The sequence below is a fragment of the Micromys minutus genome (assembly GCF_963924665.1).
Source record: "Micromys minutus genome assembly, chromosome: 18".
NCBI lineage: Eukaryota > Metazoa > Chordata > Mammalia > Rodentia > Muridae > Micromys > Micromys minutus.
The window spans coordinates 32,710,003-32,736,310 of NC_137953.1; the positions used below are offsets into that span (position 1 = coordinate 32,710,003).

A 26,308-nucleotide genomic window follows, 5' to 3' on the forward strand; every position below is an offset into this window, starting at 1 on the left:
CTTTTGGTCACAGTGTTTTACCAAAGCAAAAGAAAAGTAATAATAAAAAAGGACCTCAATCTTCTGTAAATACTCTTACTTTAGCAACAGTCTAGAAGGTGGAAGCCTTTAACATTCAGCTCGATTCAGGTATATCACAATTAGACAACAGAATTTTCTACTTTCAAGGCAAAAATATATAAAATAATACTGATGTTTAACACTTACAAAATGGCCATGTACTAAAATTGCTATGACCTCTAAAGACAGAGAATTCACACCCTTTAGATTACAACCGGTCACACTGTTTTTTGAGACATGTTCATACAAAGATGGAATCATTTGTAGCACCCATTAGCTAATTTGTTTCCATTAGCAAATGTCACCCATATAGATATAACTGTCTGATTAATAGGAAAATGTAATCACCATTACAACAGCACCATCTCTAATTAGACGGTGAGGTGAGATGTAGTTCTCCATCCACGATAAGAACGTGTCCTGTGATGTAGGGTGACTCCAAAAGAAGCACAACAGCTTGTGCCACCTCAAGAGCGTCTCCAAACCTCCCAAGAGGGATGTTTTTCTTGAAATGTTCTTCTTTCAACTGTTTTGTAATATCTGTGCGAATAAATCCTGGTGCAACCACATTCACTCTGATTTTCTTCCGTGCAACCTCTTTAGCAAGCAAGCAGGAAAACCCAACAAGCCCTCCTTTTGTGCCACTATACGCACACTGGCCCACGTTGCCTTTTAAACCAATAATACTCCCTACATTGACAATAGACCCACCCTGCTGAATCATTGTCTTCATAGCAGCTTTGCAGGTCAGCATGGAGCCCAACAGGTTGGTGTGAAGCTGAAATAGCATATCTTCAGTCTTTGTTCTTACTAAAAGACCACCTCTGTTAAAACCTTACCTGCATTTACCAAGAAATTTACTGGATCTAAATGCTTCTCCATCTCTTCAAATGTACTGTGAACATCTTGTTCTTTGGCAACATCACACCTAAATGCCAAGTGGTTTCCGCCGAGCTCGCCAGTGGTGGCTTTGGCCACTTCCAAGTTTCTGGCAACAGTCACCAGGCGATAGCCCTTCTGGACCATTAGCTGGGCTACAGCCCTGTCAATGCCCCCAGAGCCTCCAAAAACCGCACAGACTTTTCCATCTTGGACCTTGGACCTGCAATATGAATCCCTAAGACACAGAACTTCTAATAAAAGACACAGCTGCTAGGGGGGAAAAGAGTCCCTTTCAACTCTTTTATTAGATATTCTGTACTTACATTTGAAATGTTATCCCTTTCCTGCTCCCACTCTCGTTCCCCTCCATTTGCCTTCGCAAAGGTACACTCCCTCCTAATCACCCTCTCCACCCCATTGCCTTGTCATTCCCCTACTTTGGGAAAACGTGCCCTCCCTGGACCAAAAGCCTCTTCTCACATTGATTGCAGACACTGCTATCTTCAGCTACATAAGAAACTGGATCAATAGGTCTCTCAAAGTGTGCACAAAGGTTGGTGTTTTAGTCCATGGGAGTTTTGGAGAGTTTGGTTGGTTGATAATGTTGTTCTTCCTATAAGGTTACAACCCCTTTCAGCTCCTTCCTTTAGCACCCTCATTGGGGTCCCCAAGTTAGTCTGATGGTCAGCTGCAAGCATGCTCAGTTTTATCTGTATGGCTCTAACATAGTCCCTGAGGAGACATTTCTATCTGGTTCCTGCCAGTAAGTACTTTTTGGGAACAGCTAGAGTGCTTGGATTTGGTGGCTGCATATATGGTGGATCCCAAGGTGATGCTGCTTCTGAGTGATCTTTTCTTCAATCCCTGTTCCTCTATTTGACCTTGTATTTCCTCCTGTGAGTGTTCTGTTCTCCCTTCTAAGAAGGACTGAGGGAAGTCAGCATGCAGAAGAATACAAATCAATCCTTTCTTATCTCCTTGTACAGAGCTCAAGTCCAAGTGGATCAAAGACCTCCACATAAAACCAGGTACACTGAAACTATTCGAAGAGAGAGTGGAAAAGAACTTAGAACACATAGGCACAGGGAAAATTTTCCTGAACAGAACGCCAATGGTTTATGCTCTAAGATCAAGAATCAACAAATGGGACCTCGTGAAATTGCAAAGCTTCTGCAAGGCTAAGGACACTGTCAAAAAGACAAAACAGCAGCCAACAGATTGGGAAAGGATCTTTACAATTTTAGTCTGATAGAGGGCTAGTGTCCAATATATACAAAGAACTCAGGAAGCTAGACTCTAAAGAATCAAATAATCCTATTAAAAATGGGGTACAGAGCTAAACAAAGAATTCTCAGCTGAGGAATACCGAATGGCTGAGAAGCACCTAAAGAAATGTTCAATCTTCTTTAGAGTCCCCAGATGCTGCCAATTCGTCTATGTGTTGAATTCCATAGTCTGAGAACCGCTGATTGTTCTTTCTAATAAAACCTAGCTTTTTTAGGTTTAGGAAATTTGCTCTACATTCCAAAACTGTAGAAGACTTTCTCGCCTAAAAGACAAGTTATGTGTGAGGGATCTGATGGGTAATACCACAGCTGTGCCCTCCACTGGGGTGAATCTCAAGACATGAGTTAAGAGACAAAAGTAGGTCTATACTATGAATGTGATCAGAAAATTTCCAAATGTAGATGAAAAGGGGGCACCTGGATTTGAACCAGGGACCTCTTGATCTGCAGTCAAATGCTCTACCCCTGAGCTATACCCCCATGGTACCAGTGTACACAGTTAATAACTTTAAACTGAAAGGTTAATAACTATAAAGTTAAATTACAGATGCTCACAGACCCACTTTCCAGAAGCGGCCAGACCTGACTGGTGAGATGCCTTCCTCAGCTCGAAGTTTTTCGATACCTATATAAAATAAGTGGATGCACCTTCTGGGGCTCATCCTAGAATAGCATCATCAGCCAAGGAAATGGAGAGGAGCAGCCTCAGACCATGAGGCCAGTTCACACTGCCTTCCTGGGTTAGCTCCTGAGCTGGCCAACTGCCTTCACCTGGGCCCCCAACCAACCCTGTCTTCTTTATCTGAAGGCAGATGGTCTGTCACTCAGAGTTCTCCTAGGGTCCTAAATGGCACTGTCAGCAGCAACACTTCAGGGTCCATGTCTGCCTGGTACAGAAGCTGAGTAGTCTTTAGCCTCTGAGGCTGAAGCAAGTGAACAGTGCTCTCTGGAAGGTGGAGAGAAGCTCACAGGGGAAATGTCCACCCTACATAGACAACCTGCTTTTGTGATTTGTTTACTTAGTTCTAACCACAGGTTCACCAGATAGCCAAGAAGGAAGGTAGATTTAAGATTTATGGTTAGGCTTTCCTTTCTGGTCCCTGGATACTAGATGTCTCTACAACTGCTGTGCCTAGAAAATCCTTATATTCTCCCACAAAGGTCTTGCCTTCTACTTAGAAAGTAACAGAACCATAGAAGCTGTGCAGGAACAGTGAGACAGATAATAAAAATGGGAGGGACAGTCAGCCTGTAGGATGAGATGGGAGACATCCATTTATCCACACCACAGGCTGGTCTGTAGCTCCAGGTCTGGTGAGGTCCTAGAATGAATAGAAGAAACAGGACTGAGTGTGTGTGTTATCTCCATGAGTAAAAACAGACATGTGGTAGGGGGCACCTGGATTTGAACCAGGGACCTCTTGATCTGCAGTCAAATGCTCTACCCCTGAGCTATACCCCCACCTGTTTATTAATGTCTCACGGGCACTCAGAACCTTCATGGCCACTCCCTGGCTGTTAACATCTGGAATGTGCACTTGCCAGAGCTCTGTCATCACCTGCTTCCTCCTATGAGGCCCAGCCCTGAGCTGCCTCTGCACATCTGACAGCCATGTTCTCATAAATGACCACCATTCTCCTGCTGAGGTCAACTGAGAAGCAGGAGGCTTCAGCTGGTGCTGCTTCAACCTTCAACTCAAGCAAAACCCACAAGCCACACACTGGCTTCTTCACTGGCCTGTGGAGGAGCTGCATCATCAGAGCAGGAGACAGAGAATGCTGACACTGTGGCCTCTTCCTGAGGCATCAAACCTGTCACCACTACACAAACTAGTTTTTATAATTTCTAATCAAAGTATATGCACAATTCAATTATTTTAAAAACTGAACAGCATTTTTCAAAAGTTACTAAAAAAAAAAAAAAAAAAAAAAAAAAAAAAAAAAAAAAAAAAAAAAAAACCGCATGTACCCTGAATCCTATTGTTTAGTTCATTACTCCTGTGATTCACTGGGAGCCCTGCCCCAGAGAGTCAGCTGTCTCTGCTGGTCTGTCCTGTGCACTTGCAGAAAACACACACAGTGTGGTGTCTCCTACGTCATCACACCTTGCCGACTTGTGGATGAGGTCATAACTTCATACCCTCTTCCATTCACTTTCCCGTTACAGTCTTGTCCAGCTTTTGGTTGGATGACTCTCTGTGTTTATATCATGATGTTAACACTGTGTGACTGATGTCAGTCATTCTAAACAGGGTGAAGATACCTGGTGGAACTTTTGTTTTTCCTCCAATTAATGACAGCCTCACGCTTAACCCTTGGCATTCCTCTCAGTACCTACATCTCCTACACATGCTGAGTTCTCTATGAAATATCTTTCTGGACAATTTTCCATACAGGTTCATCAATATGAGCATTTGTACTGTTTCCTGCTGTTATCCAGGATCTTGCTCCTTTGTCCTGGTTGTCCACCAGCATACTGCATGGCCAAGGATCTGCGGATCCCTCCACCTTCACCCGGTAATTCTTCCTTTCCATGATCTCTTCTGTGTGGACGTGTCTCTTTCCAGATTCCAAGTTCCTGAATGTGTCTTATGAAGATGACATTTCTTCCTGTGGGAGACAAACCCTTCCTGTCAGAGGCTAATGAAGTAAAATGTCTAGCCTTCGTATGGGTGCTAAGACCTATATTTCTTCCTACATGCTATACTGATCGTCTGAACATTTAATTTAAATATTTTTCATACAATTATGTGGTGGCTTGAATGACAATTCATAGGTTCATGTAATTGAATGTTTGGTCCAGTTTGTGAAACTGTTTAGGGAGGTTTGGGAGGTGTGGTATGTGGTGTGTGTGTGCTCAGCTTCCTGTCTTTCAGGGTGTCCAGACACCACTGAACATCTGACTGGAAGGATGAAATGGAATCCAGAATGGGTGGGGTCTGAAGCACCCTAGTCTTGCTGGGAGTGCAGGAAGAAGGCCTTCTCTAGGGATTTTAATAGAACAGCTCTCTTAGATGATCTTAGCTAGCGCACATACCTTTATTGGAGTGGGCTTGTATACACACACTTTATTCAGAGTGAACCAGGGCTATATATGAACCTTGGAGAGTAGGAATGGGTTTTTCTTAGGGTGAAGTTTTCTTGGCTAGAGTTTTTAAAGTACTCATTTGATGCCTCATTTGAATGGAGAGACATTCCAGAAATCACAGATACTCGAAGGGCAGGGTCTTATGGGGAGGGATTGAACTTGTTGTGGGTTTCCCAAGAACTATGTGACTTTCCTCAGGTAGAAGATTGGGGGTTGGACTTCCAAGATCAGACAGAGAAGAAGCCTCCCCTAAAATAAGGGAATCCTCCATTTTTCAGGGAGCTCAGAGGAGCTATCTAGACATGGCCGACTTCAACCTTAAGTATCAAGGTGCAACAGTGTGTCACTGGGTGTGGGTTTTGAAGTTTCAAAATCCCCATCAGGCACAGTAGTCTTACCCTCTGCTTCCTTCTCATGTGTCAGATGTCAACTCTCAGTATCGTGGTGACAAGCCTCCCACCTGCTACCATGATGTCACCATAGCCATCTTAGACTAAGCTTAGAAAGTGTAAGCTATCCCCAGTTAAGTGCTTTCTTTTATAATAAGCTCCCTTCATGATGATGTATGTTTGTGATGTTAGAATAGTGTAATAACTATGTGTGTAACACTCTAGTGACACAGAATAGTAAGAGAGAAGTTGATACTAGGGCCTGTACTGTTAACATAACAGGACATGACCACACTGCTTGTTGGAGGAATGTGGGAGATGTTGGGACTTCAGATTAGGTGCTGTAATTGGGACATTATGGACCATGCTAATAAGAAATTAGAATAATTAGAAAAGAGTAGCACTCAGAGAAATGAGGTTATGAAGGTCCAGCTCAAAATGTTTCCTAGGGGAAGAATGTTATCAATCTCAAGATATTTTGGCAAAGAATATGACTGCTTTTTGCCCTGGCCTTAAAAATCTGCCAAAGCCTAAGTTGAAGAGGCTTTTCTGAGACCTGGTGGTGTGCGCTGTGGAGTGCTCTCCAGTTTGCTCCGTCCTGACTCACCTCTGTTCACTCCTGCTGAGGAACAAGTCAGGAAGCCGTGCCTCAGCCATGGCATCTAAGATACCGGAAGGACGCTCGTGGAGTCTGAAGTGGCGATTCACCGAATTCGAAAATTCGAATCGTGCCCACCAGCCGCAACGTGAAGTCGCTGGAGAAGGTTTGCGAGGACTTGGTCAGAGGTGCTAAGGAAAAGAATGTGAAAGTGAAAGGACCGGTATGCGTGCATACCAAGACAATGAGACTCACTACCAGAAAAACACCTTGAGGGGAAGGTTCCAAGACATGGGATCGATTCCAGATGAGGATCCACAAGCGACTCATTGACTTACATGGTCCTTCTGAGATTGTTAAACAGATCATTTCCATCAGTACTGAGCCAGGAGTGGAGGTTGAAGTCACCATTGCAGATGCCTACGTCAACTGTTTAAATAAATTGACTTGTTTTTTTTTTTTTAAAGAGTTTTGGACTAATATTGTTGGCAGAGGAAAGTCACAGACACTAGACTGTGATATGTGGGTATTACTGACCACTTTTTTGCAGATCTACCAGCACCCAAGAGGGTTCTGCCTTTCCCCTTGGGGTATACAGGCACCTTACTCACTGGGCTATACTGGAATGAATAGAGCTCCACCAGGCAGGTTGAGTTAGACAGGATCTCAGTTGGCATAAGTGCATGAAAAACAGTCTTCTCCAAAGACAGTTTTCAGAGAAACAACTCCTTTTATTAAAGGTGAACAGGGGCTGCATAAACATTGGTGAGTAGGGAGGGACTTGGGGGGTTGTGGATAAATCATCATTGGCTGGGGCTGAGGTGCTGAGAATGCTTTGTTTGCATGAGGAATACCAAATGCTTACTGGATATGTCTTCATACAGAGAGAGAAAGTTTAACCTGTAATTTGGCCACCAGGCTACATGACTTCCTCATGAGTGGCAGAAGTAGGTGGTCATAAGGCTAACATGCAGGCCCAGAGCAAGAAGGAAGCAGCCCTATTCCTTTCATCTTACGATGAGACTTTTAGGGTTTGGACACGTCTCAGCCTGACTATTGCTGCAGACCAGCTCCCCTATTGAACACTGCCCTTTTGTTGTTGAATGGGGGGGGGGGGTGTCATCGCAGTCATCAGTCTCTATGTTGGGAACAGTTTGATATTGAACCAGAAACTGATTGGGAGTGACTTTTGCAATGCTACTTGTCTGCCATTTTAGAAATTCGAAATGGGTGCCAGGAGGAATGGAGCCCTAATTGCCAGTACAGGACCAAGGAGGGAAAGAAGCCAAGCTACCAGAGGGTTTGAGTAGCATGCAGTCAGAGTGTTGGGCATATAGCGTGCTCTGGAGATCTTGCAGGAGATCTTTGAGCATTTGTGCGTTTTCTTCCACCAGCTCAGATTCATTCACAGAGAACAGTGTTCCTCCCACAACACCATGCAAGTCAATCCCTGTTCAGCATCACAAAGTCAAGAATTCTCTGGCTTTATAAAAACAATCACCGCTAGAGAGACGGTCTTTCCCAGGAGGAACTCAGGACTGTCCATGGTAGAAGCCACACCCTGGTCAGGCTTATCCTGGAAGTCAAAGGTCACATGGTGTGTTTAGACTGCCTCTAGCAGCTGTCATGGCACCCAGAGAGAGAAAGTGAGACCCAGCTAGATAAGCAGAGAGATGAGGACCTCCCTTTCCTTCCGGTCCTCTTCTAGGCTGCAAAGTGAGTTCTTTGGGCACATAGCGATACACCTGGGAACAATCATGGTGGGGATGCAGGAACCAGTAATATTACTGCACCAGAGAAAGGGAGCAGTTTAACCTACATTGGCTTGGGGACAGTAATGTTACAGGAAGATGTAAGATGGGAGGAGGACCCTGTGAGGCAAAGGGGGAGGAAATAGACTGAAGAATGTTCTGTAAGTTCTGTGTGGTAAGGGCCCAGAGGGTTCATGAACCAAGATGTTAATAGGAACATCTGCCAACAGCAACCTAGAGAGGGAAACACAGAAAAGGCATTGAAAAGGAGTTGGGTAAATGGTTAGAGGAGGGAAGTGACTGAACATTGTGGTTAGGCAAGGAAGGTGGGCTGTATGTTGGATGTATTGTAAGAAGGACAGGGTGGCTTGGACTTCCTTCTGGCTTTGACCCTCCTGTTGAATAATGTTAATGTGGGCAAAGACCGGCTTGGAGGCAGGCAGCACCTGGCAGGAAATATATAGGTCAGTTATAGGGTATTTAGTATAGCCATAAGGTGAAAGCTTAACCATGAAAGGAAATTAATGTAGAAGCCTCAATGTCTGCCACCTCCAAGGCAGTCACTTGTTACTATAAGGAAAGCAGAGTACAACCCAGTGTTAACTGCATTGTAGAGTTATGACTGATAAAGTCTTACAGATATGAAATAGAAAGGAAAAGATGGACAAGATGAAATATAAAACACATTATACTGTTTCCTTGGGGTCATCCTCCAGCTTTGGCATTGACAGCCTTTCTGCCTTCTCTTCAGCACAGCATCTGACCGTGAGTGTGGGCTTAAGGAAGGCATCACATTTACCACTGAGTGCTGCCTTCTGCACACTGCCCAGTTGTGGATCTCTGTGTTCATTTCCATCTGCTGCAAGGAGAGGCTTGTTCCATGTGAGCTGACCAAACCCTGAATAGAGTGTTGTGTCGTTAGAGTCATTTTATTGCTGTGATCCTTTAGCAGAACAAAGTAGTACATTTCCTCCTAGGACCCACAAACTAGCTAGTCCCAGGATCATGGCATGTTAGCAGGATTAGAAATTGGTACCATCTAAAAGTGAGCCTTTCTGTCATTTTTAAAAAATTATGGTTAAGCTCATGGTATTGTGTTACCAGCTGTTCCCAAGGCTATTGCTTTTTCTACACAACCTGGTGGTAAGACCCTATTGCTGAGGAAAAGTATATTTTAAGATACTTCCATTAATTCTTTGAGATTTCATATGATGTATTTGGATCATATTCACCTTCAACTCCTTCCTTTAACTTGTCTTCACAGAGACAACCTTTGTGCCACAGGTGTTGTTCCTACAGTTTGTGCTGTCCATATGCTTCTGACAAAGAAGTATTCCACTACAAGAGGATTAACTTACCAAGAGACATGCCCTTAAAGAAAACAGTCCCCTCCCTCAAAAGACATCCACTGCTTAACACCCAGCCCTCAGAGTGTGGCTTGTATAAGTGGGTCTACAGGATGAGATAAATGCAGACTTCCAGGTGTCTGTGTTCTGTCTCAGCTGAGGCTAGGAGGGTATGGTCATGAGGAGGTGACAGACAGGTGTGCAGAGGTGGGTTGGGACAGGGCCTCATGGGACACAGCAGATAGTTTGGAATAATGGGAAGTACACGTTAGGGGGTGGCATACAGATTCAGAGCTGTGTATGAGATGTACATAAAGCAGAAGGGGGTATAGCTCAGGGGTAGAGCATTTGACTGCAGATCAAGAGGTCCCTGGTTCAAATCCAGGTGCCCCCTTCTTATTGTCCCCTTTATATACAAGAGAACAAACAGGTATTGGTTGATACAGAGCTGCATGACATACTGTGCTCCCTTGTGCTCTGTTCTCTCCTCTGACAGGAACTAGGATGGAACCCACTGTGAGACCCATCCAGGTCACATGTTGTGCACAAGCTACACTCCAAGGCTCTGTAAGGCTCACTCGGTCCAGAAGGTCAGAGAAGAGTCCTATGAGGCTGAGGAGTGGCTTCTTCCTATGGAAACCACTGATCATTTTCTCTAATAAAACCTAGATTTTAGAGGTTTAAGAAACTCACTATACATTCTAAAAATGCTGAAGACTCATTCACATGAAAGACTTGAGATTCAATGAACACACAGAGCCATCTGTCACATGAACCATCTGATGGGTAATAACACAGCCGTAATATCATTGGGTTAAATTTCCAACCAGGAGTCAAGAGAAAGTGTGTCTATACCAAGAATTTGGTCAGTTAGGTTACAAAAAAATTCACAGGAAAAGGGGGCACCTGGATTTGAACCAGGGACCTCTTGATCTGCAGTCAAATGCTCTACCCCTGAGCTATACCCCCACAGGTACCAGTATACACAGTTAATATTTTAATCTGAATGGTTAATGACTATAAAGTTAAATTACAGATGCTCACAGACCCACTTTCCAGAAGTGGCCGGACCTGACTGGTGAGATGCCTTCCTCAGCTCTGCAGCTTTCCAGGCCCATTTGTGAATAGTACCATCACCCAAGGAACATGGAGAAGAAATGCCTTGTATGATGAGATTGCTTCACACTACCATCTTGGGTTGGCTTCTAGACTATCCAACTACATTCTACCTGAGCCAACAGACACCCCTCCCTGTCTTCCCTGAAGACAGATGGTCTGTCACCCAGAGTTCTAGGGTCCTAGCTGACATTGACAGCCTAGCGCTGTGGCGTGCCTCCTAGTTCTTACTTCACATTCAGCAGAGAGCCACAGAAGCACATCCTTTCATGGTTAGGCTGTTCTTATTGGTCCATACACACAAGCAGCAATATTAAAGACATGATGCCACCATTCCTAAGAGGCGGGGTACTTGGTTACTCGTAACTACCTGGGTTACAGATGCTTGTTACTCTAGGAGGGTGAGTTACAAGTGGTTATCAGGGAGGAAACAAAGTAAAGGAGGCTAAAATCAGGGTCTCTTTCTTAATTTTTTAGTTCTTGACTTTATCATTTTTTCTCTCTTATCTAGTATTATCTAGAATAGGAGGGGGAAGAGGAATAAATGGAAAAGGAGGGGATATAGAGAAATAAGTAAAAGAAATGTAGATTATTGTATCTACCTTTAAAATGAAAAGCAACAAGTCTCAAATATTTTACATTGGTATGATTTTTTTATACTGACAGAAATTTAAGGTTTTATTTGTTACAAGAAACTATATGTTTTATTTTCTGCTTAAGGTATTGTGTATATGCAAATCATTTGAAAAGTAAACATCTATACTTATGAAAGGTACTAGTTTCAACTCTTTAGAGTAATTGAGAACATCAGGTTAGTGCTCAGTCACCAATAAATGAACCTATAGTAATGTTAAGTAGTACTTAATTACATAACTAAGCTTTATTTTGCCTTCTGTATGTGTTTTTAAAGTTAAGCAGAAAGTGAATATCTAGAAACAATAAAGTTTGTCTATTTAGATACAATTTACAAAAGTGGTCCTCAAATATTTCATAGAGCTGCAATATCTCACATTTAATATCCTTAAATAATTAAAATCTTTACAGACAGACAGGCAGACACATGAACAGAACCCCAATTCACCTTCAAATTAGAAACTACATAGTGAAGAACTGCAAACTGAAGTTTGCTTAAATTATGGCAAAAATGGCAAAAATGAACTATTTGTAGGTAAATGTGGTCATATTATTAGAAATATAAACATGGAGTTGGCCAACAGCACAGTGGAAGAGAGAAGGATCTGCATGTTTACTTTGTGTCTTGCCCCAAAGGGACTGGAAGAACTGTCCATGGTACAATGCATAGATCCAGCACAGTAAGGCTCTGCTTGGACCTTTACACTGAACTGTAGCTACAGCTGTTAAGAAAGTCGGGATCTTTGTTGGAGATTTATTCCAAGGCCCTTAAAATAGAGACACATGGCTGCTATAGCACAGAGGCTGAGCCATAGGACAGATGTCAGTCATGAGACATCAATGGATACAAACCAGGCCCATGAAAAGCTTAGGAAAACCTGTGATCTATGAAATCCATATATTATGTTCATGCCCTTCTGAGAGCCTGGATTCCTACATTCCCAGCTCTGATGAACCAATCTGATGTCTCAAAATGGAGTATTACCAGTCTAGAATCTCCTAATCAAATTTCTTGAGTATCCTTTGCTGATGACCAATACATCTATGTGTTGAATTCTATATGCTGAGAAACACTGATCATTTTCTTTAATAAAACATAGCTTTTAGAGGTTTAGGAATCTCACTATACATTCTAAAAATGCTGAAGACTCAATCACATGAAAGACTTGAGATTCAATGAACACACAGAGCCATCTGTCACATGAACCATCTGATGGGTAATAACACAGCCGTAATATCAGTGGGTTAAATCTCCAACCAGGAGTCAAGAGAAAGTGTGTTTATACCAAAAATTTGGTTAGTTAGCTTTAAAAAATCACAGGAAAAGGGGGCACCTGGATTTGAACCAGGGACCTCTTGATCTGCAGTCAAATGCTCTACCCCTGAGCTATACCCCCACCTGTTTATTAATGTCTCACAGGCACTCAGAACCTTCATGGCCACTCCCTGGCTGTTACCAATCTGGAATGTGCACTTGCCAGAGCTCTGTCATCACCTGCTTTGTCCTATGAGGCCCCGCCCTGAGCTGCCTCTACACATCTGACAGCCATGTTCTCCTGAATGACCACTATTCTCCTGCTGAGGTCCTAGCTGATGCAGGGGCATTAAATTCAGCAGGCTTCAACTGGTGCTGTTTCAACCATCAACTCAACTAAAAGAGTCATATAGCAACCCAAGAGCTGAACTTTGGAGTCAGTTGGAGTCAGAAATGGCCATATTTGAAAGTTCTTTGTCTGCTGAGAACTTCTTGATCAGACTCTATAGGAGGGACAAAGAAAACACTCCTGATTAATACCCAAGGGAAAGCATAGTCTAAAAATATGATTAAGGACATCTGCAGACCACGATCCTGAAATAGGACACAGCACAATGGTTGATAACAAATCATCAGCAGGCCTCAGAATCGTAGAGCGGCACCTGGTGGAGACTAAGTCCCTGTGTCTGGCTCTTATAAACTGTGCAGAACTGACCTTTAGCACAGGTCACATGCACTTCTCATCTAAGGATGTCGGTGATGGTTATCTCCAGTGTGCTAGAGGACTTGACCCGCCTCCTACAGACTGGACTCCACCAGGCTTGCATTTACCATATCCTTCCCCATGGGCCCCACAGAACACTCAGAACCCCTTCAGACCCAGCACATTCTACCATTTGCTGCTCAGCATCTGTGAGTCCTCAATGGGAGAAATACTGTGCAGGGCTGGAGTCCTGCTCTGCTTCCCTCCTGTCTGCAGTTTTGCCTGCAAAATCCCCAACCCCTGTTCACTTGCCACTCCACTCTACCCTTCAGCACATTTGAGTATTGGGGAACTTTTCTGTGATTTTTCACACTCTGGTATCCAGCTTTATTATCTTCTCCTCCTAAATTTGAATGAAAATCTCCAAATTTGAGAGAGAGTTGATTACATGCTGACACCAAACCAACAGCTCAGTAACAAGGACAGGCAGATAAGCTGGCCATAGTGAGAGCAAGAGTTCTATCAAGGTCAAACTCTGCTTGTCCCTTCACAGAGTGTTGTAGCTCCAGTTGAGAAGAAAGTCAGGGTCTTTGGTGGGAGACTCATTCTAAGGAGTAACTCTTAAAACATGGAGACATGACTACTACAGCATAGATGATAAGCTTGTAGAGCAGACGTCAGTGAGGAGCCAGCACTGGATAAACCCAGACCCATGAGCAGTTTGGGCACAGTCATCTATGGAATCTGTGGCTCTTCTTCTCCCGCTCCCCATGAGACCCTAGAATGCTGCATTTCCAGCTCTGATACACCTACTGAATGTTTCCTGTTACAGTGAAATACTATCCCAGCATCCCCTACCTCATTTACTTTACAGTATTTTGAGCAGCCCAATGCATCTGTGTGTTGAACTCTATATTCTGATAACTACTAATGTTTTTTTCTAATAAAATGTAGCTTTTCTAGGATTTGGTAACTCAGTCTATATTCTAGAAATACTGGGAACTTGCTCACGAGAAAGACTTGAGTACGTATGAACAATCAAAGCCATTTTCCACAAAAAACATCCATTGGGTGATAGTAGTGCTGTGCTCTCACTGAGGTTCATGTCAAGCAATCTGAGTCAAAAGTGAAAGTAGTCTATACTATGAATGTGGTCTGATAGTTTGCAAAATAACATGTAAGGGGGCACCTGGATTTGAACCAGGGACCTCTTGATCTGCAGTCAAATGCTCTACCCCTGAGCTATACCCCCACAGGTACCAGTGAACACAGTTAATAATTTTCATCTGATTGGTTAATGACTATAAAGTTAAATTACAGATGCTCACAGACCCACAGTCCAGAAGTGGCCAGACCTGACTGGTGAGATGCCTTCCTCAGCTCTGCAGCTTTCCAGGCCCATCTGTGAATAGTACCACCAGCCAAGAAACATGGGGAAGAAATGCCTTGGATTGCTGAGATTACTTCACACTGCCATCCTGGGTTAGCTCCTGATCTGGTCAACTACCTTCCACCTGAGCCAACAGACACCCCTCCCTGTCTTCCCTGAAGACAGCTGGTCTGTCACTCAGAGTTCTCCTAGGGTCCTAGCTGACATTGTCAGCTGCACACTGCAGAATCCATGTCTGCCTGGTACAGCAGCTCAGCCAGTCTTTATTTACCCTCCGAGGCTGAAGCAAGTGAGCAGAGGGCTCTGGAAGGGGGAGAGAAGCTCATTGAGAATAAACATCCACCCTACATAGACAGCTGTATTCTGTGATTTGTCTCCTTATATATGACTGAAAATCCACCAGATAGTCACAGAGTCACGACCATTTATGGTTAGGCTTTCCTTATTGGTCCATGGATATTGGCTTTCACTATAACTACTGTGCCTAGAAAGTCTCTAAATCTCCAGTGTAGTTCTTGTATATATTGAACATCATATCTACATATCCAAAGGCCAACAAAACCAGAAAAACTAGATATAGGCAGAAACAGGGGAAACTGTTATAAGAGTAGGAGGTAAAGTCAATTTGTAGTTTGAGTTGGGAGACATCCATTTATCCACACAACAGGCTGGTCTGTAGCTCCAGGTCTGGTGAGGTCCTAGAATGAATAGAAGAAACAGGACTGAGTGTGTGTGTTATCTCCATGAGTAAAAACAGACATGTGGTAGGGGGCACCTGGATTTGAACCAGGGACCTCTTGATCTGCAGTCAAATGCTCTACCCCTGAGCTATACCCCCACCTGTTTATTAATGTCTCACGGGCACTCAGAACCTTCATGGCCACTCCCTGGCTGTTACCATCTGGAATGTACACTTGCCAGTGCTCTGTGGTCACCTGCTTCCTCCTATGAGGCCCCACCCTGAGCTGCCTCTGCACATCTGACAGCCATGTTCTCCTGTGTGACCACCATTCTCCTGCTGAGGTCTCTACTGAGAAGCAGGAGGCTTCAGCTGGTGCTGTTTCAACCTTCAACTCAACCAAAACCCACAAGCCACACACTGGCTTCTTAGCTGGCCCGTGGAGGAGCTGCATCATCAGAGCAGGAGACAGAGAATGCTGACACTGTGGCCTCTTCTTGAGGAATCAAACCTGTCTCCACTACACAAACTAGTTTTTATAATTTCTAATCAAAGTATATGCACAATTCAATTAAGTTGAAAACTCAATATTATTTTTTAAAAGTTACTACGAAAAAAACCGCATGTACCCTGAATCCTATTGTTTAGTTCATTACTCCTGTGAATCACTAGGAGCCCTGCCCCAGAGAGTTAGCTGTCTCTGCTGGTCTGTCCTGTGCACTTGCAGAAAACACACACAGTGTTGTGTCTTCTACGTCATCACACCTTGCCGACTTGTGGATGAGGTCATAACTTCATACCCTCTTCCATTCACTGTTTTATTACAGTCTCGTCCCAGCTTTTGGCTGGATGACTCTCTGTGTTTATATCACGATGTTAACACTGCATGACTGATGTCAGTCATTCTAAACAGGGTGAAGATACCTGGTGGAATTTTTGTTTTTCCTCCAATTAATGACAGCCTCACGCTTAACCCTTGGCATTCCTCTCAGTACCTACATATCCTACACATGCTGAGTTCTCTATGAACTATCTTTCTGGACAATTTTCCATACAGGGATCATCAATATGAGCATCTGTACTGTCTGTTTCCTGCTGTTATCCAGGATCTTGCTCCTTTTGTCCTGGTTGACCACCCAAATACTGCATGGCCAAGGATCTGCGGATCCCTCCACCTTCACCCGGTAATTCTTCCTTTCCACCATCTCTTCTGTGTGGACGTGTCTTTTTCCAGATTCCAAGTTCCTGAATGTGTCTTATGAAGATGGCATTTCTTCCTGTGGGAGACAAACCCTTCCTGTAAGAGGCTAATGAAGTAAAATGTCTAGCCTTCGTGTGGGTGCTAAGGCCTATACTTCTTCTTACATGCTATACTGATCGTCTGCACATTTAATTTAAATATTTTTTCATACAATAATGTGCTTTCATGAATAATAATGGCCCCCACAGGTTCATATATTTGAATGTTAGGTTCCCAGAAGGTGGAATTATTAGGCAGATTTTAGAGGTGTGACTATGTAGGAAGAAATATGTCACTGTGCATGTACTTTGATATTTCAAAATATCCATCATGCCCGGAAGTCTTACCCTCTGTTTCTGCTCATATAGACTCTTTGTTAGTGCTGTAGTGACAAGCCTTCCTACCTGCTACCATACTTCTCTACATGGCCCTCTTGGACTGAACTTAAAGAGTGTAAGTTATCCCCCAGCTAAGTGCTTTCTCTGGATACATGTTAGGATGATAGATTATTGGACAGTGGAGAGGTAGGCGAGGAGAGATTAAAAAAAATGGAAGAGGAAGGATTGAGAGGAAAAATCAAGATGAAGCTGGAGACAGCAGACCTACATCCTTGTTGCCATAATTGGTGATAGGCAGATATAAAAATTCTTTAGGGATTCTATACGTCTTTTATTTCTTTTTTTGTTTGTTTTGTTTTTCGACTTTATTTTTAGAAAAACAGATACATGTTCAGATTTTTAAAAACATTTTAGTATAAAACTATATGAATATATTTTGCCAGTCTTGATTTCTTTTAAAGTTTGATAGTATGCACTGAAATCTTACTAGTTACAATCAGCGTGAAGTACATGTAAAACAAAATGTAACATGGAAATAGTTAAAGATTTTTTGGTGTGTAAAGATTAATCATAATGATTTTTTTTTACATAAAACCATGTGAATATATTTTTTCGTCAGAACTTGATTTTTTTCAAGGGCTTAACAGTATGCATTGAAAACCTAATAGTTACAATAAGCGTAAAGTACATGCAAAACAAAACAGAACATGGAAATAGTCAAAGTCTTCTTGTTTTGTAAGTATATGTATATATTTTTTTGTTTTCTTTATTTCTTGGACTTCATACAGTCTGTGAGTTGTTTCTGGGGGAGTGCAAGCCTCTGGGGTTAGCATCCCACTATCAGTGACTGCATATTATGTCTGTTCTTTTGTGACTGGGTTATCTCACTCAGGATGATATTCTCTAGATGCAGCCATCTTCTTAAGAATTTAGCTAAGTCATTGTTTCTGGTGGCTGAGTAGTATTCCATTGTGTATATGTACCACAATTTTTGTATCCATTCATCTTCTGAAGGACATCTGGTTCCTTCCAGCTTCTGGCTAGTATAAATAGAGCCGCTATGAACATTGTGGTGCATATATCTTTGTTGTGTATTGAAGTGTCTCTGGGGTATATGCCCAGAAGTGGAATAGCTGGGTCTTCAGGTAGTACTATATCCATTAGTACTATTTCTGAGGTATCGCCAGACAGACTTCCAGAGTGGTTGTATTAGCTTGCAACCCCACCAACAGTGGAGAAGTGTTCCTCTTTCTTCGCAGCCTCGCCAGCATCTGCTGTCCTCTGAGTTTTGGATCTTGGCCAATCTGACTGGTGTGAGGTGGTATCTCAGGGTTGTTTTGATTTGCATTTCCCTGATGGCTAAGGATGTCGAGCACTTCCTCAGGTGTTTCTCGGCCATTCGGTATTCCTCAACTGAAAACGTTTTGTTTAGCTCTGTACCCCATTTTTTAATAGGGTTATTTGATTCTCTGGTGTCTAGCTTTTTGAGTTCCTTGTACACCTTGGATATTAGGCCTCTATCTGATGTGGTGTTGGTAAAGATCTTTTCCCATTCTGTTGGTTACCGTTTTGTTTTCTTGATGATGTCCTTAGCCTTACAGAAACTTTGCAATCTCATTAAGTCCCATTTGTTAATCTTTGATCTTGGAGCTTGAGCCATTGGTTTTTTGTTCAGGAAATTTTCTCCTGTACCTATGTGTTCTAAGGTTTTCCCTACTTTCTCATCAAATAGTTTCAGTGTATCTGGTTTAATGTGGAGATCTTTGATCCACTTACACTTGAGCTTTGTACAAGGAGATAAGAACGGGTCTATTTTCATTCTTTTGCATGCTGAGTGCCAGTTGGACCAGCACCATTTGTTGAATAGGCTGTCCTTTTTTTATTGAATGTTTACTGCTCCTTTGTCAAAGATCAGGTGACCATATACATGAGGGCTCATTTCTGGATCTTCTATTCTATTCCATTGATCCACATGCCTATTTCTGTACCAGTACCATGCAGTTTTCAGCACAATTGCCTTGTAATATAGCTTGAGGTCAGGGATAGTGATTCCCACAGATGTTTTTTGTTGTTGAGGATGGATTTCGCTATTCTAGGTCTTTTGTTATTCCATATGAAATTGCACATTGATCTTTCCAATTCCATGAAGAACTGGGTTGAAATTTTGATGGGGATTGCATTGAATCTGTAGATTGCTTTTGGTAGGATGGCCATTTTTAAGATGTTGATTTTTCCAATCCATGAGCATGGGAGATCTTTCCATTTTCTGAGATCCTCCTCAATTTCTTTCTTTAGAGGTTTGAAGTTCTTGTCATACAGGTCCTTCACTTGCTTAGTTAGAGTCACACCAAGGTATTTCATAGTTTTTGTAACGATTGTGAAGGGTACGTTTTCCCTAATTTCTTTCTCCACATGTTTGTCCTTTGAGTACAGGAAGGCTACTGATTTGTTTGAGTTAATTTTGTATCCAGCCACTTTGCTGAACTTGTTTATCAGCTGTAGGAGTTCTCTGGTGGAATTTTTGGGGTCACTCAAGTACACTATCATGTCATCGGCAAAGAGTGATGTTTTTATCTCTTCCTTTCCGATTTGTATTCCCTTGATCTCCTTTTGCTGTCTAATTGCTCCAGCCAGGACTTCCAGTACTATGTTGAATAGGTAGGGGGAGAGTGGGCAGCCTTGTCGAGTCCCTGATTTTAGTGGGATTGCTTCAAGTTTCTCGCCATTAAGTTTGATGTTGGCTGTTGGTTTGCTGTATATAGCTTTTATTATGTTTAAGTATGGGCCATGGATTCCTGTTCTTTCCAGGACTTTTAACATGAAGGGGTGTTGGATTTTGTCGAATGCTTTCTCAGCGTCTAGTGAAATGACCATGTGATTTTGGTCTTTGAGTTTGTTTATATGGTGGATTACGTTGATGGATTTCCTTATGTTAAACCATCCCTGCATCCCAGGGATGAAACCTACTTGGTCATGATGAATGATCGTTTTGATGTGTTCTTGGATTCGGTTTGCAAGGATTTTGTTGAGTATTTTTGCATCAATGTTCATAAGTGAGATTGGTCTGAAGTTCTCTTTCCTTTTAGGGTCTTTGTGTGGTTTAGGTACGAGGGTTATTGTAGCCTCAAAAAATGGGTTGGGTATTATTCCATCTTATTCTATCTTTTGGAATAGTTTGGCGAGTATTGGTGTTATATCCTCAATAAAAGTCTGATAAAATTCTGCACTGAACCCGTCTGGGCTTGGGCTTTTTTTGGTTGGGAGGCTTTTGATGACTTCTTCTATTTCTTTAGGTGTTATAGGGTTATTTAGATGGTTTACTTGGTCTTGGTTTAACTTTGGGACCTTGTATCTGTCTAGGAATTCATCCATTTCCTCCAGATTTTCCAATTTTGTGGAGTATAAGTTTTTGTAGTAGGATCTGATGATTTCTTGAATTTCCTCAGTTTCAGTTGTTATGTCCCCACTTTCCTTTCTGATTTTGTTAATTTGGATACGCTCTCTTTGCCCTCTAGTTAGTCTGGCTAGGGGTTTATCAATCTTGTTGATTTTTCTCAAAGAACCAACTCTTGGTTTTGTTGATTTTTTCAATGGTTCTTTTTGTTTCTATTTGGTCTATTTCTGCCCTAATTTTGATTATTTCTTGCCATCTACTCTTTTTGGGTATATCTGCTTCCTTTTGTTCTAGGGCTTTTAGCTGTACTGTCAGGTTGCTGATGTGAGCTCTCTCCAGTTTCTTTTTGAAAGCACTTAGGGCTATGAGTTTTCCTCTCAATACTGCTTTCATTGCATCCCATAGGTTTGGGTATGTTGTGTTTTCGTTTTTGTTGAATTCTAGAAAATCCTTAATTTCTTTCTTTATTTCTTCTTTGACCCTGCTATCCTTTAACAGAGCATTGTTTAGTTTCCATGTGTATGTGGGCTTTTTGTTGTCTTTGTTGTTGTTAAAGACCAGCCGTAGCCCATGGTGATCTGAGAGGATGCATGGGAGTATTTCAATCTTCTTATATCGATGGAGGCTTGTTCTGTGTCCAATTATGTGGTCAATTTTCGAGAAGGTGCCATGGGGTGGTGAGAAGAAGGTGTATTCTTTTACTTTGGGATAGTATGTTCTGTATATATCTATTAATTCTAGTTGGTTCAAAGTCTCTGCTAGTTTTGCAGTGTCCTTGTTCAGTTTCTGTTTCCCTGATCTGTCCATTGGTGAGAGTGGGGTATTAAAGTCTCCCACTATTATTGTGTGGGGTAAAATGTATTTTTTGAGCTTTAGTAGGGTTTCTTTTATGAATGTGGGTGATTTTTTATTTGGAGCATATAAGTTAAGGATTGAGAGTTCCTCCTGACAGATTTCCCCGGTAATGAGTAAAAAGTGTCCTTCCTTATCTTTTTTGATAACTTTTGGTTGGAAATTTACTTTATTCGATATTAGAAGAGCCACTCCAGCTTGCTTCTTGGAGCTGTTTGCTTGGAAGTTTTTTTCCCACCCTTTTACTCTGAGATAGTGTCTGTCTTTGTCTCTGAGATGAGTTTCCTGTATACAGCAAAAGGCTGGATTTTGTTTATGTATCCAGTCTGATAGTCTATGTCTCTTTATTGGGGAGTTAAGACCATTTATGTTAATAGATATCAAGGAATAGTTGTTTCTGTTTCCTGCCATTATTACTTTTTTGGGTTGAGTTGTGTCTGTGTTTTTTTCTTCTTTTAGTTTTCTTGTTTAGGAGTTTTCTTGTTCTTACTAGGCTGTATTTTCCCTCATTGTATTGGGTTTTCCACCTATAATTCGTTGTAGTGCTGGGTTTGTGGTCAGATATTGTGTGAATTTTGATTTGTCTTGAAATATCTTTGTCTCTCCATCGGTGGTGATTGATAGTTTTGCTGGGTATAGCAGCTTGGGCTGGCACTTGTGCTCTCTTAAGGAGTGCATGATGTCTGTCCAGGCTCTTCTAGCTTTCATAGTCTCTGTTGAGAAATCGGGTGTGAGTCTGATTGGTCTGCCTTTATATGTTACTTGACCTTTTTTCCTTACTGCTTTTAGTATTCTTTCTTTACTTTGGGCGCTTGATGTTTTTACTATTATGTGTCGGGAGGTATTTCTTTTCTGGTCCAACCTATTTGGAGTTCTGAAGGCTTCTTTTATGCTCGTGGTCATCTCATTCTTGAGGGTAGGGAAGTTTTCTTCTATGATTTTGTTGAAGATATTTACTGTGCCCCTTAGTTGATACTCTTCTCCCTCTTCTATTCCTATTATCCTTAGGTTTGGTCTTCTCATTGTGTCTTGGATTTCCTGGATATTTTGGGTTAGGAGCTTTTTGTTTTTTTGCATCTCTCTGGCTGTTTTGTCTATGTTTGCAATGTTGTCTTCTGCCCCCGAGATTCTCTCTTCGATCTCTTGTAATCTATTGGAAATGCTTGCTTCTGTGACTCCTGATTTCTTTTTTTGGTGTTCTGACTCTAGGGTTATCTCTTTTAGTGTTTTCTTTATTGTGTCAATCTCTGTTTTAATTTCCCTCTTCCATTCCTTTATTTCTTTGGTTCTGTTTTCCTCTAGTTCTTTGAGTTCTTTGAGTGTTTTTCTTGTTTCTTCTTTAAAAGCTTCTGAATCTTTTTGCTTTTCCTCCCTTTCTTGTTTAAGTAACTCTATCAGCGTCTTGAGGCATGATTTCAGGTCTGTGTCTTCTTTTTCTGGAGTGTTTGGAGTTCCGATGTTTGCTGTTATGGGAGAGCTGGGCTCTGATGTTGCTAGATTGTCTTGGTTCCCTTGGAATATACTCTTTCTCTTTCCTCTGGCCATTTTGTTGTCAGTGATATGTTCTTACCTTTCCCTTGTATCTGGTCTGTGATCCTGGTTCTCCACTGGTTGAGGTGTCAGATGGGTCGAGCCCTGTTTTATGCCTCAGAGTCGTTGGGTGTGAGCAGAAGTTCCAACTTTCTGTTTCTGTTTGCTGGACCAGGCATGGCAGGGCAGGGCAAGGCAGGGGGTGCACTTTCCTTGTGTACTCCACAGAGATCTTTCTGCTCCCCTGCGGTCTAGGTCTCCCACTCACCATTTGTTCAGCCTCTATGAGCCTCCGTTCTGAGTGGCAGGTAGGCCAGGCTCCGCTCTGGGTCTGGAAGTCGCCTCCGGGTGGGAACAGAAGTTCTAATTTTCTGTTCCCAATCGCTGGATCGGGCAGGGCGGGGCAAAGCAAGGTACGATGTGCACTTTCCGTGTGCACTCCGCAGAGATCTCTCTGCTCCCCTGCAGTCTTGGTCTCCCACTCACCAGTTTCTCAGCCTCTATGAGCCGCTGATCTGTCTGGCAGGTAGGCCAGGCTCTGCTCTGCGTCCGGAAGTCGCCTCCGGGTCATAATGATTTTTTAATACCAAGAATTGCCACAGTCTACATTCTTAGCTCTTGAATCATTGATGATTTAAAGTCTAGGAGTACCCCACTCTGAGAGGGTGCTATATACTTATTTTTTTCCTAAGGACTGAGGCATCATCCACTTTTTGGCCATTCCTTTTTTTTTTTTTTTTTTTTTTTGAGCTTCAAATGGCCTGTGAGTTTTTTCTTGGGTGTTCAGTTCAGAGCTTCTGGGGCTAGTATCCAGTTATCATTGACTGCATATTATGATTGTTCTTTTCTGACTGGTTTGCCTCACTCAGGATAATATTCTCTAGATCCATCGATTTGCCTAGTAATTTCATAAAGTCATTGTTTCTAATAGCTGAGTAGTAGGTATTTTTATCTCTTATAATAGAGCAGTTTGTATCTTTGTCCATTGGATTTCATATTACTATGTAGAGGGTTTCATGATTGAGAATTTAATATATAAACCTACCATGAAAAGCTACCGAGATTTAGAGTCAGGTTTGTGCTCAGCACTGGAGAAAAGGAACACAACAGTGGGGTCATATACAACCAGGACAGAAGCAACAGGGCTGGTGAAGTGATTCACCTGGGAAGGAAATCACCTAGAGAGGGAACTTGCGGACCAAGTGTTGGAGTCTGGGGGCTCAGTTCCATACCAGAGGGGCATTCTCACAGTGAGACTGCAGGAGCCAATAAAGGAATAAGTCCTACATTTTAATATTTACTGCAACAAGCCTGGCTACCTACTACCATGCTTCTCACTGTGGCCATCTTGGACTAAATTTAAAGAGTGTAAGCTATCCCCAAGGTAAGTGCTTTCTTATATAATAATTTGCCTTAATCATGATGTGAGTTTGTGGCAATAGTGTAGCTATGTATGTGATACTATAGGAACACAGAACACTAAAAGAGAAGTTGATACTGAGGCCTGTGTTGTTAATACAACAGGGCCTAATGATGCTGCTTGTTGGCGCAATATATATGTCTGGACTTTAGATAAGTAGTTTAACTCACAGACTATAACCAAGGCCTCCCCCTCACATATGTAGCAGACATGCATCTTGGTCTCCATACGGAGACAGAGATATCACAAAAGCTATTACCTGTACATGGGATATGTTTGTCTAGGTAAGGTGCCATGTCAGGCCAAAGTGGGGGAGGAGGCATGTACCCTTGATGTGCCAGGATGGAGTGATAGACAGGGGGCCACACCTGCTCAGATGAAAAGCCGGAGCTGATTGTGGGAGTCATGACTGGGGGATCAGTGAAAAGGATGTTAAGTCAACAAGTAAAAATAAAGTAAAAAGAAATGAAGAGCACTGAAGGCTGTACTTCTAATGTAAAGGGCCATATAAAAGGAGATTGGAAAACAGTTGTTCTCAGAGCAATTAGATTGGGAAATACAGGCCAAAATGTTTCAGATGAGAATAATATAATCATTATTAACAAATTTTAGCAAAATATATATCTGCTTTTTGTCCTTTTTAAAAAATGTCCTCAATGGACTAAATAGAAGAGTTTTTGATGAATATTGTCAGCCGAGGAGATTTCAAGAAAACCTAGTGTTGACTGTGTTGTACAGTTATGACTAATCAGTTTTACAGATCTGAAAAGGAAGGAAAAGATGGACAAGATGAAATATAAAACACATTATACTGTTTCCTTGGGGTCATCCTCCAGCTTTGGCTCTGACAGCCTTTCTGCCTCCTCTTCAGCACAGCATCTGACCGTGAGTGTCAGGTTAAGGAAGGCATCATATTTACCACTGAGTGCTGCCTTCTACACACTGCCCAGTTGTGGATCTCTGTGTTCATTTCCATCTGCTGCAAGGAGAGGCTTGTTCCATGTGAGCTGACCAAACCTTGGGTAGAGTTTTGTGTCATTAGAGTCATTTTATTGCTGTGATCCTTTAGCAGAACAAAGTAGTACATTTCCTCCTAGGACCCACGAACTAGCTAGTCCCAGGATCATGGCATGTTAGCAGGATTAGAATTAAGTACCATCTCATGAAGTGAGCATTTCTGATATTTTTTAAAAGTTATGGTTAAACCCATGACATTGTGTCACCAGCTGTTCCCAAGGCTGTTGGCTTTTCTACAAAGCCTGGTGATAGGACCCTGTTGCTGAGGAAAAGTATATTTTAAGATACTTCCATTAATTCTTTGAGATTTCATATGATGTATTTGTATCATATTCACCTTCAACTTCTTCCTTTAACTTGTCTTCACAGAGCCAACAACCTTTATGCCACAGGTGTTGTTCCTCCAGTTTATGCTGTCCATATGCTTCTGGGACAGATGTATTACACTGCAAGATTAACTTACCAAGAGACACGCCCTTAAAGAAAACAGTCCCCTCCCTCAAAAGACATCCACTGCTTAACGCCCAGCCCTCAGAGTGTGACTTGTATAAGTGGGTCTGCAGGATGAGATAAATGCAGACTTCCAGGCGTCTGTGTTCTGTCTCAGCTGAGGCTAGGAGGGTATGGTCATGAGGAGGTGACAGACAGGTGTGCAGAGTTGGGTTAGGACTGGGCCTCACGGGACACAGATACTTCAGAGTACTGGGAAGCACACATGTTAGGGAGTGGCATACAGCTTCAGAGGTGTGTATGAGATGTACATAAAGCAGAAGGGGGTATAGCTCAGGGGTAGAGCATTTGACTGCAGATCAAGAGGTCCCTGGTTCAAATCCAGGTGCCCCCTTCTTATTGTCTCCTTTATATACAAGAGAACAAACAGGTATTGGTTGATACAGAGCTGCATGACATACTGTGCTCCCTTGTGCTCTGTTCTCTCCTCTGACAGGAACTAGGATGGAACCCACTGTGAGATCCATCCAGGTCACATGTTGTGCACAAGCTACACTCCAAGGCTCTGTAAGGCTCACTCGGTCCAGAAGGTCAGAGAAGAGTCCTTTGAGGCTGAGGAGTGGCTTCTTCCTGTGGAAACTTTCCATAGCTGTCTCCTCAGGAAGTTCCTTCAGAGCCCCTACATGTTGTTCCTCAGTTCCACTTCATTTTAGCCTGTGCTTGGGCTCCTGCTCCTTCTGAGGAAAGATTTTGATCCATGAATTTGACTCCTATTTATACTAAGACTCAGAGGAAAAGGGAAATGCCTGATCTCTCTGTGTCTTCACTGTGGCTGATAAGTGAGCAGAGCTATTGAACTCCATCAGTATTACTGAGTGAATAAATGATGGG

At 42.4% G+C, this 26,308-nt stretch overlaps 1 protein-coding gene and 1 pseudogene across 2 annotated transcripts; one reads left to right on the top strand and one right to left on the bottom strand.

Moving 5' to 3' along the window:
* Positions 1 to 427: 427 nt before the first annotated feature.
* CBR4 (carbonyl reductase 4) lies at positions 428 to 4,703 on the bottom strand (the record flags this gene model as incomplete). Its single annotated transcript, XM_080932383.1, is given in 3 exon segments — positions 428 to 895; positions 898 to 1,212; positions 4,623 to 4,703. Coding segments are annotated over 3 exon segments (864 nt in total).
* Positions 4,704 to 4,708: 5 nt separating this feature from the next.
* On the top strand, positions 4,709 to 12,673 carry LOC308432606 (small ribosomal subunit protein uS10-like; annotated as a pseudogene). Its single transcript has 3 exons — positions 4,709 to 4,745; positions 6,373 to 6,734; positions 12,570 to 12,673. The product of its transcript is annotated as a small ribosomal subunit protein uS10-like (transcript).
* Positions 12,674 to 26,308: the final 13,635 nt, after the last annotated feature.